We start from the raw sequence: 13,066 nt of genomic DNA, 5'->3' as shown, positions 1-13,066 counted from the left end.
CAGGACTAGTTGAATGCACTCTGTACGGCTCAAAAACAGTACAAACATTTTTAAAAAAACATCGACAATATTAAATAATGGGGAAAACACACACACACTCATGAATCACCTAACTGCTGATCACAAACATGACTAACATCAGTCTTCAAATTCTTGAAGAGGTCTAACACTGACGAATGCAGATATAGACTGGTGGTCTATGATGGACATGTAAACTGGTCAATATTGTTTGTGTATACATCGTGAGGATTTCCCTCGGTGCAACCGAACTATTGTCCTCATTCATGACAATCAAGAAAAAAAAATCTATCAATCTATCACTGATCTTGTGCAAACAAAAATAATGTATAATGTTAATTAAAGTTAAGAATATCATGTATTTTTCCTCTTACTCCTATAGCAAGTAATATATATATATATCTAACAAAAAATGCCGGGATTAGGTTGCCGAAGTTAAAGTTAAGAGAATTGAATGTAATGAAGAGCACTTCACTAAGTTATGTCTGCAGTGGAAATGCACTAGAAATAAAAGAATGAGAAGGATGTTCCAAATATTGATGATTGAACAACTAAATGTCTTTGTGAACAGACAAACCATCGTAAAATGAAAGCAGGCGTCTAAAAAACTTAAAGTGGATGAATCACAAAGAATGAGTCTCTATGACAGCTATACTTGCACAGGGTTTCTTCAACAACTTAAAGATATCAACTAGCTGCAATGTTTGGGGGTAAGCACATTCCACTCTTAAAATGGAAACAGTTGTCATTAATAGAAAAATAGTTTGAATGATTGATCTTTCATTCAATCTGTGAGAAGTATCAGTAGCAAAATCATGTAAAAATGTGACATTTATCACTCACCAAGGTTGACATCTGTGAGAAGTGTCCTGACAGCTCCTTGTTCACATGTGGTGTTTCACCATCAGCTCCATCCACACTCACTAAACTTTGACTCATGGCTTGCATGTTCTTCATGTCACTTTTTCTGGAGTCAGTGGTCCTGCACACCTCATAATTGTACACGTGCGGGAGGGTCCCCGTCCCCAAAGTATCCGAGTACCGAGGTGGATAATACGGGATGACGGGCAGGTTGGAGTGGTACAGGACGCGAGACTGTCTCCACCTGTACACTTTGACCGCTATGATGAGCAGCAAGCTGGTGATGAAGAGGAAGGAGACCACAGCCAGCGCCAAGACCAAGTAAAAAGTCAACTTGTCATTGTACTCCTTGTCGTGCATGCTCAAGTCAGTGAACTCTGAGAGCACCTCAGGGAAGCTGTCGGCCACCGCCACGTTCACAATGACTGTGGCTGAACGAGAGGGCTGCCCGTTGTCCTCCACCACAACAGTCAGTCTTTGTTTGACAGCGTCTTTATCAGTCACTTGGCGGACAGTTCGGATTTCTCCATTGTGGAGGCCCACTTCAAACAGCGCCCTGTCTGTGGCCTTGTGCACTTGATAAGAGAGCCAGGCGTTCTGGCCAGAGTCCACATCCACAGCCACCACTTTGGTCACCAGGTACCCTACGTCGGCCGAACGAGGCACCATTTCGGCCAGCATCGTGCTGCCCGTCTGCACCGGGTACAGCACCTGAGGGACGTTGTCGTTCTGGTCCTGGATCAGGATGCGAACGCTCACGTTGCTGCTGAGGGGAGGGGAGCCTCCATCCTGTGCTCTGACAATAAATGTCAGCTCTTTGATTTGCTCGTAGTCATATGAGCGAACAGCACTAATAACTCCGCTTTCTGCATTAACAGACACAAATTCACTCACTGGACTTCCTCTAATTTCACTCTGCTCCAACATGTAGGAGACACGAGCATTCTGGTTTTTATCCGGGTCTTTGGCAATCACTCTTAAAACAGAAATTCCTGGCGAGTTGTTTTCTGCAATATTTGCGCTATAAATGCTGATCGGGAAAACAGGAGCGTTGTCATTTACGTCCGAGACTTTCAAATTAAAAGTTTTTTTTGTAGAGAGTGGAGGTGAGCCGGCATCCGACGCAACAATTGTTATGTTATATTCCGACACACTTTCACGATCTAAATTTGCGTCAGTCATCAATGCAAAATAATTTCTCACATTGGATTTGATCCTAAATGGAACGCGGCCTTCAATCGCGCACCTCACGTGACCGTCTTCACCAGAATCCAAGTCTTTTACATTGATGATACCAATAGTGGCACCGACGGGAGAATCCTCTGACACGGGACTGGTGAAAGACATTACATTTATGAGAGGGGCATTATCATTTAAATCCATTACTTCTATTTCGACTTTTGTGGACTCAGTAAGTCCACCTTCATCTTTCGCTTCAACCATGAACTGTATTGTTTTGTCTTTTTCATAATCTATTTGTTTTGCTATTGCAATGCCCCCTGTCGACTCATTAATAAGAAATAAATCCGCTATTGCAGCTTTTGATTTTGAAAATGAGTATGTTACTTTTCCATTCGAGCCGCTGTCAGCGTCGGTGGCATTCACGGTCAAAACGTGTGTGCCTTTTGGTGTATTTTCATTCACTTTAGCTTTATATAAAGTTTGATTGAAAACAGGAGCATTATCGTTCGCATCTAAAATTATAATTTCTATATTTACTGTCCCTGATCTCTGTGGATTTCCGCCGTCAACTGCCAATAATTTTAAGGCGAGTCGCGGCCGTGCTTCTCTATCTAAAGCTTTCTGAAGCACCATTTCCACATGTTTTTCTACCCCAGGACTGGCGTGCTGTTTTAAAAGAAAATTATCACCCGGGGTTAAAATGTAGCTTTGCAAGCCGTTCACACCCTCATCAGCGTCATACGCACTCTCCAAAACAAAACGGGAGCCAAGCGCTGCCAATTCACTTATTTCAAATTCTAAATGTCTATTTTCAAAAGTGGGAGCATTGTCATTTACGTCTAACACTTCGATGGTCACGGGATGCAATTCCATGGGGCTTTCCAATAAAATCTCAAAGGTGAAGCTGCACGGCGTCACGTCTCCACACAGCTGCTCTCGATCTATCCTCTCGTGGACAACCAGGAGCCCTTTGTCCACCCTCAGCTCGGCGTACTGGACGTTGTCCCCTGTCACGATGCGGGCCCGCCCAGAACGGAGTCTTTTCAGATCCAAACCGAGATCCTGGGCCACATTTCCAATAAGTGATCCCTTTTTCATCTCCTCTGGGATTGAGTAGCGGATTTGCGCCAGCGTTGCATTGAGAAAAAAACACCAAAAGACAAAGAGGGAGGCCGCCCGTCGCCATATTCCACGACGGTTTAGATGAATATCTTTCCACTCCATATTAAAAGAAAATTATTCCAATGAAGTGAACGGATCAAAAAATGACTATAGGCACAATATCAGCCTATTTTAGCTCAAGTGTTGTACGTTGTTCACGCACAGCTCTCCTGTGCCGAATGGCAGCTACAGAGGAGGGAGCCGCACTAAAACAGAGCACGAAATATCCATTTAGCATGTAACGGCGCCCCTTAGAGTCCGATGTGTGAAATGTATCCAGTTGAATTAAAATACTCAATGCACAAACTCAATGCACAAACAAACATTGTAGAGCTTAATTAAAAACATTACTAAAATCACACAAAAATACAACACACAATTAATTAGCCCTGTTTAAGTTGCAACATACACAACCAGTTGATCATCGCACTTGCAGGAGAGTAGTTATGTAATATAAGTGATACAAATAATGATTTTTAAGTTCAGCGTGAGAGCTGTTCAACCATTCCAGTGAAGTTGCTTTCAGCACCACGGACAGAGATAAAGCCACGCGTGGCGCCACTTTGGGTCAACATGCAAACTCCACACAGGGAGGGCTAGAGCCAAAAGGGAACCCACAACCTCTGGACTGTGAGGCGGACATGTAAGCCGCTGCACAACCATGCAGCTCTCCATGGTACTCATTAGATGTAAAATACAAGTGGGTGTATTATACACTAGTGGCAACGATTAATCTTTTTTCAAACGTTCAGTGACATCATATCTTGACTATAAATACATTAGCACTTTTTAGTAGTTGAACGAATTCCATAGCATGTGTGCATAATTCCACCAATTTCAAAATTAGAGCCAAGTACTCATCAAACTTCAAAGTCTGGAAAAAAATATGTAAACATCGTCCCAAATGAAGAAGTGATGTAACATCTGAAACAAACATTTCTGTCTAGGATGATTAAGTGACTTTCAAGTCTAAGTAATGGAAAATAACCACCAATTTGGGTGGACCATACAGGACATTATCTTGTAAGGAAGTTGTGCATGATTAAAGGTGATGGTTTATTTTAGAAATATTTATTACAAACTGGGATTAAAGGTGCCTTAAAAATCTTGAACGAGAAACTACTCAGCCGGATTTGTGACAAGTATGACAACTACCGAATAGGTTACAAACGACAGCACCAAGGAAACAAATGAGGGACTCAAGAAGAAGCACTTTGAAAACATTCACAAATTTATCTACGTTTCAATGGGAGAAGAAAAACACTATTAAGTAACAGACTTTTCAAGAGGTTAACTTTAAAAATCATCATGGAACAAACAACCTATTACTCCACACACTTTTCACTCCAAAAACGTAAATACTATGCTTTTACAATGATATATGTATTTTTTTAAATCCTGGGAGCAGAATACACATGAAAAGGGATGCAACCCACACGCCCCGAACCTGACAATGTTGAGTCTTAACAGTGAAACAAACCACATTGAAAAGTCAAAAAGGCGACTCACCAAGGTTGACATCTGTGAGATGTTTCCTGATATCTGATTGTTGTCATTCATTATATCAGAATCAGCTCCATCCACACTCACTAAACTCTGACTCATGGCTTGCATCTTCTTCATGTCACTTTTTCTGGAATCAGTGGTCTTGCACACCTCATAATTGTACACATGCGGGAGGGTCCCCGTCCCCAAAGTATCCGAGTACCGAGGTGGATAATACGGGATGACGGGCAGGTTGGAGTGGTACAGGACGCGAGACTGTTTCCACCTGTGCACTTTGACTGCGATGATGAGCAGCAAGCAGGTGACGAAGAGGAAGGAGACCACAGCCAGCGCCAAGACTAAGTAAAATGTCAGCTTGTCATTGTACTCCTTATCGTGCATGCTCAAGTCAGTGAACTCTGAGAGCACCTCAGGGAAGCTGTCGGCCACCGCCACGTTCACAATGACTGTGGCTGAACGAGAGGGCTGCCCGTTGTCCTCCACCACAACAGTCAGTCTTTGTTTGACAGCATCTTTATCAGTCACTTGGCGGACCGTTCGGATTTCTCCATTGTGGAGGCCCACTTCAAACAGCGCCCTGTCTGTGGCTTTGTGCACTTGATAGGAGAGCCAGGCGTTCTGGCCAGAGTCCACGTCCACGGCAACCACTTTAGTCACCAGATAGCCCACGTCGGCCGAACGAGGCACCATTTCGGCCAGCAGCGAGCCGCCCGTCTGCACTGGGTACAGAACCTGAGGGGCATTGTCGTTCTGGTCCTGGATCAGGATGCAAACTGTGGCCACAGAACTCAGCGGAGGAGATCCAGAGTCACGGGCAGTCACGTCAAAGTCAAAGGACTTGATTTGTTCATAGTCAAATGATCTGACTGCGTGGATGACACCATTCTCAGAATTGATGGAAACAAAAGAGGACACAGCTACTCCATTAACTTCTTTCTCCTCCAGGAAGTAAGACACCCGGGCATTCTGGCCCCAGTCTGCATCACTCGCACTGACAGTAAACACGGAAAAACCGGGAGAGTTGTTTTCTGGTAATGTCTTACTGTATTCTGACTGATGGAATTTGGGCGGGTTGTCGTTCACGTCTGATATTTTAACATTGAGTTTTTTACTGCTTGACAGAGATGGAGAGCCTTGATCAGACACTGTTATGGTCACATTATATTCAGGGAAACTTTCCCGGTCTAAGAAGTTTTCCGTGACAATGGTGTAATATCCTGTTAAGGAAGACTCAATTTTAAAAGGGACGTCGGTGTTAATGGAACACTTGACAATGCCATTGACGTCAGAGTCTTCATCATTCACGTTAAACACAGCTACAGTCGTACCTGGGGGAGAATCCTCAGGTATGGACTGAGAAAAGGACATTAATTTAATGTTGGGGACATTATCATTCTCGTCAATTATGTTGATAACAACTTTACATGTATCTGTATAACCTCCATTGTCACTAGCATGGACGTTTAGTTCGTAGCTCTTAGATTTCTCAAAATCTAATTTACCCGCAATTTTAACCTCTCCTGTCTTCATATTTATATTAAAAAGCTGATTTTCCTCTTTGGTGGTATGAGGGGTTGAATACGTGACATCACCATTGAGGCCCGCATCAGCGTCTTTAGCACTAATTACAGTGATTAACGTTCCTTCGGGAGAATTTTCTGGCACATCTACTTTATAAACAGGTTGAGTGCACACTGGCGCATTATCGTTTGCATCCAGCACAGTGACTTGAATTGTCATCGTCCCTGATCTGTGTGGCTCACCACCATCTGAAGCAATTAGCATTAGAGTGTGACGTTCCTCTTTCTCTCGGTCTAAAGGCTTCTGCAAAACCATTTCGAAAACCTTTCTTCCATTTTGTTGGTTTTGTATTTCCAATTTAAAATTTTCCGACGGTTTTAAAACATATTTCTGAATATCATTATTCCCAACATCTGGGTCAGCTGCATTTGCAAGAGAGAAGCGTGTGCCCGTTGTGACACTTTCAGCTATTTTTAAATGAATTTCTGACTGTGGGAAGGACGGACTGTTGTCATTAATGTCCACAACCTCCACTGTTACTCGATAAAGCTGGATGGGATTTTCTAAAATGATGTCAAAAGTGAAGCTGCAGGGCGTCGTCTTGCCACAAAGCTCCTCTCGGTCGATGCGCTCTTTAATTACAAGTGTGCCTTTGTCTCGCTTTAAATCAACATACTGTCTATCTTCTTTTGTAATGATACGAGCTTTACCTGCTACTAGTCTGCCAACATCCAAGCCCAAATCTCTTGCAATGTTTCCAACAAAAGAGCCTTCCGCCTGCTCCTCCGGTATGGAATAGCGAGCCTGTCCAGCCACGGAGCCCAGCTCGCCCAGACAAAGAATCACAAAAAGTGTGCGCCATCGGCCTCTGACAGCGCGCATCCGCATAAAATCCATCGTGTATTCCAAAATAACAAGATCACTTTGTCAAGTAAAACCAATGCCCACTCAAAAACGTCTGGAATAAACGAGACTCCAAAGAAAATGTGCTTCTTCAAAATACCACTGGACCGTCGTGTTTATGAGCAATGACGCTCTAAAAGGAGCTCAAAAGGAGGACTCCTGCGCGGACGCGTTTCATTCTCACTCAATGACGTGTCACCAGCGGCGCTCAGAGTATTTTCACTGAACTACACCTCTAATTTATTCACTCTGCTTCAACTTAGAGACGGCACAAAGCATATTGATAGAGGGCCCTATAAATTATGATATTACATGCAAAAAATAAAAACACGTTTTACGACAAATTTTTGAAAAAAATCGAATAATATTTCCAATATTATGACAGTATTAGTTAAATTTACTACCTAATAATGGACAACAGACAATAAAAAAACTTTCATATAAAATCATTGATGAGCCTGATTTTTAACAACATAATCAACAAAACAATTCAGTCCTTTCATATACAAAGGCTGATGTTATTATTGGGTCCAGAATACTTTTTTTTTTTTTTTTTTTTTTTTTTTTTTTAAATATGAGCAAATTTTGGGTTGAAAATCCAATCAAATTTTAGGAATATTACAATCATGAAACTTTACTACAAAATCATACTAGAATCTACGTAGTAGTATCTAGTAACTAGATGCATATAACCTATTTAAATATTGTATATGGAGCCAGATTTTGTGTAATTAATAATAACAATAATAATAATAATAACAATTATAATAATAATATTATAATAATAATACTATTCAATTAAAATCTATTCATATAAGTATTAATTAATAGATTCAAAGTGTTCCAATCAAATAAGCAATAAAAGCCAGCAAAGCTTTCAGCACCAAGGACAGCAACACTGGCCGTCGACCTCCAGAGAATAAAAAAAAAACATCGCAAAGGTAAGCATTTTTGTCAATGATGTTGTACGCGATCTACATGTTCACTATAATACAAATTTTATCTATTCAATTTGATAATAATTGGGTAAAACTAATAAATAAAATATGTTTTATACTATTTCAGAAACCGATATGGTGTATTCAATGAAAAACAAGGAATTTCTGGCAGTCACTCAAGGGGACCAATACCTCCACATCTTCATAGAGTTTTGACCCACTGTGTAGCCAAGTAAAAATATATGTACTTTAAATAAGAAAATGCAATCACATGCCACATCTTTTGAAAACATATCCTGCTTATCACATGGGGATGGGTTAAATGCAGAGGACAAATTTCACCACACCCAGGTGTGTGTGTGACGATCATTGGGACTTTAACTTAACTTATGCTAAAAGTTGGAGATGTATAATAAGAACAAAATCGGTAAACAGCAAATGGGAAAGATGGTGAAACACTTAACTCACCAAAGTTGACATCTGTGAAAAGTTTCCAGACAGCTCCTTTGTCACATGCGGCATGTCACCATCAGCTCCATCCACACTCACCAAACTTTGACTCACAGCTTGCATGTTCTTCATGTCACTTTTTCTAGAGTCAGTGGTCCTGCACACCTCGTAATTGTACACGTGCGGGATTGTCCCCGTCCCCAAAGTATCAGAGTACCGAGGTGGATAATACGGGATGACGGGCAGGTTGGAGTGGTACAGGACGCGAGACTGTCTCCACCTGTACACTTTGACAGCTATGATGAGCAGCAAGCAGGTGACAAAGAGGAAGGAGACCACAGCCAGTGCCAAGACCAAGTAAAAAGTCAGCTTGTCATTGTATTCCTTGTCATGCATGCTCAAGTCAGTGAACTCCGAGAGCACCTCAGGGAAGCTGTTGGCCACCGCCACGTTCACAATGACTGTGGCTGAACGAGAGGGCTGCCCGTTGTCCTCCACCACAACAGTCAGTCTTTGTTTGACAGCATCTTTATCAGTCACTTGGCGGACAGTTCGGATCTCTCCATTGTGGAGGCCCACTTCAAACAGCGCCCTGTCCGTGGCTTTGTTCACTTGATAGGAGAGCCAGGCGTTCTGGCCAGAGTCCACGTCCACGGCCACCACTTTGGTCACCAGGTAGCCCACGTCGGCCGAACGAGGCACCATTTCGGCCAGCAGCGAGCCGCCCGTCAGGACCGGGTACAGCACCTGAGGGGCGTTGTCATTCTGGTCCTGGATCAGTATACGAACGCTCACGTTGCTGCTGAGGGGAGGGGAACCTCCATCTTGTGCTCTGACCACCAAGTCCACTTGTTTAATTTGCTCATAATCAAAAGAGCGAACTGCGTGTATCGTTCCACTTTGTGCATTTATAGAAACATAGTCTGACACTGGAGACCCACCGATATTTGCATCCTCAAAAATGTAAGAAATGCGAGCGTTTTGACTATCATCAGGGTCTTTTGCATTAAGAGTCATAATAGAAATGCCAGGAGTATTATTTTCTGTGATAATCGCGCTGTAAGCAGCTCGTGAAAAAAACGGCGCATTGTCGTTGACGTCAGAGACTTTCAGATGAAAAGTTTTTTTAGCCCACAGAGAAGGAAATCCTGCGTCTGTGGCAACAACAGTTATGTTATATTCTGACACACTTTCACGATCTAAAGGCGCATCTGTTAATAACGTGTAATAATTTCTCAAATTGGATTTAATTTTGAAAGGCAGATTTTGCTCAATTCTACAAGTCACCTGTCCATTTTCAGCCGAATCAATGTCTTTAACGTTAATGATACCAACAGTTGTCCCAGGAGGAGAATCCTCTGACACAGGACTTGTGAAAGACATGACGCTCATCGTGGGAGCGTTGTCATTTACATCAGTGACGTCAACCATTACTTTGCATGAGTCCGTCAATCCTCCCTGGTCCTTTGCGTCTATTCTCAGCTCATATTTTTTATTTTTCTCAAAATCAATAGCGCCCTTCACAGAAATAACACCACTCTTTTCATCAATGGCAAACACATCACGCATGCTGCTGTCCATGTCTGAAAAATGATAAGTCACAAGGCTATTAGACCCAAAGTCTGCGTCAGTGGCATTAACAGTGACGACAAAATGGCCGAGGGCAGCATTCTCCATCACGGCAGCTTTGTACACGGATTGGTTGAATACAGGCGCGTTGTCGTTCGCATCAAGAACAACAATATTAATATTAACTGTACCAGACCTTTGTGGGTTCCCGCCGTCCACTGCTATTAATTTTAAAGACAAAGTGGGGAGTGTTTCCCTGTCCAGCGGCTTTTGAAGCACCATCTCCGCATAATTCTTGCCATCTGTATTTGAATGCTGCTTCAGCACGAAATAGCCATTCTCTGTTAACAAATATTCCCGCAGGCTATTGAGACCCACGTCTGGGTCCTCGGCACTTGTCAGAGAAAAACGAGCACCAATATTTGCAGATTCACTGATTTCAAAATGGATATAGTTTCTTTTGAACGTCGGCGAGTGGTCATTTATGTCTGTAATTTCAACAGTCACGTGATGGAGCTCCGTGGGGTTTTCCAAAATCACCTCAAAGCTGAAACTGCACGGCGTCACCTCTCCACAAAGCTGCTCCCGGTCGATCCTCTCATTCACCACCAGAGTCCCTTTGTTTGCCAGAAGCTTGGTGTATTCGACGCTCTCCCCAGTCACGATGCGGGCCCGCCCGGACAACAGCCTCTTCACATCCAAACCGAGGTCTTGTGCGACGTTTCCAATCACAGAGCCTTTCTTCATCTCCTCAGGAATTGAATACCTTATATTTCCGTCGACCGATGGGAGGAAGAAAAGGAAAAATGACAATTGCCAGCAGACGATGTGCCGTTTTCTATCCAATGTGCTGGGAGGGATTCCGTTTGCCATCGTAAAATATACCCCTCAAAATGATCCCAATAAAAGATGCGTTGTCTAGATATATAATTATAGTCCTAACAAAGGAAAATAGTGGGTTTACACCCCCTCAGACAACAAGCGAGTGAGAGGGAGTCAGTGTCTCTCGCCGCCAGCTCAAATGATGCACACCGCCCCTCTTCCCCTCATAGTCCTCACTCGTAAGGAGAGAGTGGAATACAGACCCACCGATGATTTGACCTACAGCGTCCCTCTGAGTTCAATTTGAGTAATGCAACTAATTTTCTCATCAATAAATTTCATGCTTAAACTAAGATTAAAAACAACACATCTAAGGAAATGATCTAATATGGCACAGTTGTAATGAAACAAAAAAAAAGCTTGATTATCACAAAGCAGTAAAAATTGATTAATGATTTAAAAGTTATTTGGTTTATTTCAAAGGGACGTACATTTTATTGATAAGTCGGGAAGCCTACGAAATATCTTTACATGTAATTGTGAAATTGTTTGCAATTTTTTGTATTGACATTGTGATGAAGAAAAACTGTTCACTGGAAAAAAAAATATGCCAAGTGAAATTCAGACTGCGGTGCTAAAACTGCAAGACTTAGGAAATTCACAGAAAATAAATATCACTCCAAAATGGAAACAAATCACAAGTAAAAGTGATTATAACCAAATAAGTTCCAGAATAAACGTGTCAGTTTGAATTACACGAAACACTATGACAATGGGTCATCCAACATGACATGGCATGAAGAAAGAATTAAGACCACTATAAAAATATTATTTTATAGTAATTGGTGTTGAGATTCCTCTCATTGTGAAGATAAAACAGCTAGATTAGTTTCAGACTGTAGAAGGAAACATCCAACAACAGATTCACCAGGCTTGCTTTTTCGTTATGGAGTTTTACTCATAAAAATAAAAATCTCAAGCAGTATGGAGACCAGTGAGGAGAGAATAACGTTCTCCTGTGAGGCTCTGAAAGTGATCAGATTAAAACAAAAAATAAGAGCAAAATAATACTGAGAACTTTCACTCACCAAGGTTGACATCTGAGAAAAGTCTCTTGACATCTGCTTGTTGCCATTCGATATATCAGCATCAGCTCCATCCACACTCACTAAACTTTGACTCATGGCTTGCATGTTCTTCATGTCACTTTTTCTTGAGTCAGTGGTCCTGCACACCTCGTAATTGTACACGTGCGGGAGGGTCCCAGTTCCCAAAGTATCGGAGTAACGAGGCGGATAATACGGAATGACGGGCAGGTTGGAGTGGTACAGGACGCGAGACTGTCTCCACCTGTACACTTTGACTGTGATGATGAGCAACAAACAGGTGACGAAGAGGAAGGACACCACAGCCAGCGCCAAGACTAAGTAAAAAGTCAGCTGGTCATTGTACTCCTTGTCGTGCATGCTCAAGTCAGTGAACTCCGAGAGCACCTCAGGGAAGCTGTCGGCCACCGCCACATTCACAATGACTGTGGCTGAACGAGAGGGCTGCCCGTTGTCCTCCACCACAACAGTCAGTCTTTGTTTGACAGCATCTTTATCAGTCACTTGGCGGACAGTTCGGATCTCTCCATTGTGGAGGCCCACTTCAAACAGCGCCCTGTCCGTGGCTTTGTTCACTTGATAGGAGAGCCAGGCGTTCTGGCCAGAGTCCACGTCCACGGCCACCACTTTGGTCACCAGATAGCCTACGTCGGCCGAACGAGGCACCATTTCGGCCAGCAGTGAGCCGCCTGTCTGCACCGGGTACAACACTTGAGGGGCATTGTCGTTCTGGTCCTGGATGAGGATGCGAACGCTTACATTGCTGCTCAGGGGAGGGGACCCTCCATCCTGCGCTCTGACAATAAATGTCAGCTCTTTGAGTTGCTCGTAGTCATATGACCGAACTGCACTAATAACTCCACTTTCTGCATTAATGGACACAAATTCACTAATTGAACTACCTCCGATTTCACTCTGCTCCAACATGTAGGAGATGCGAGCGTTCTGGTTTTCATCTGGGTCTTTGGCAATCAGCCTTAGCACTGAAACACCTGGCGAGTTGTTTTCTGCAATGTTTGCACTATAAAT

General features: G+C 42.8%; 1 protein-coding gene across 23 annotated transcripts in view; it reads right to left on the bottom strand.

Moving 5' to 3' along the window:
- Window positions 1-13,066, bottom strand: part of LOC119128672 (protocadherin gamma-C5-like) — a 212,343-nt gene that overhangs the window by 98,863 nt on the left and 100,414 nt on the right. The window contains exon 2 of one of the 23 annotated variants that reach the window (XM_037261295.1): window positions 4,732-6,959. The exons of 19 other annotated variants lie outside the window; for them this stretch is intronic. In XM_037261295.1, the coding sequence (XP_037117190.1) occupies window positions 4,732-6,959 (2,228 nt within the window). Of the gene's footprint in view, window positions 1-861; window positions 3,331-4,731; window positions 7,419-8,558; window positions 11,154-13,066 lie in introns of those variants that run through there. 3 more of the 23 variants (XM_037261290.1, XM_037261293.1, XM_037261289.1) reach the window with 3 other exon arrangements.

Source organism: Syngnathus acus, chromosome 10, assembly GCF_901709675.1.
Source record: "Syngnathus acus chromosome 10, fSynAcu1.2, whole genome shotgun sequence".
Classification (NCBI taxonomy): domain Eukaryota; kingdom Metazoa; phylum Chordata; class Actinopteri; order Syngnathiformes; family Syngnathidae; genus Syngnathus; species Syngnathus acus.
Note: the sequence above shows the minus strand (reverse complement) of the source record. Positions and strands in the feature narration are given on the sequence as shown.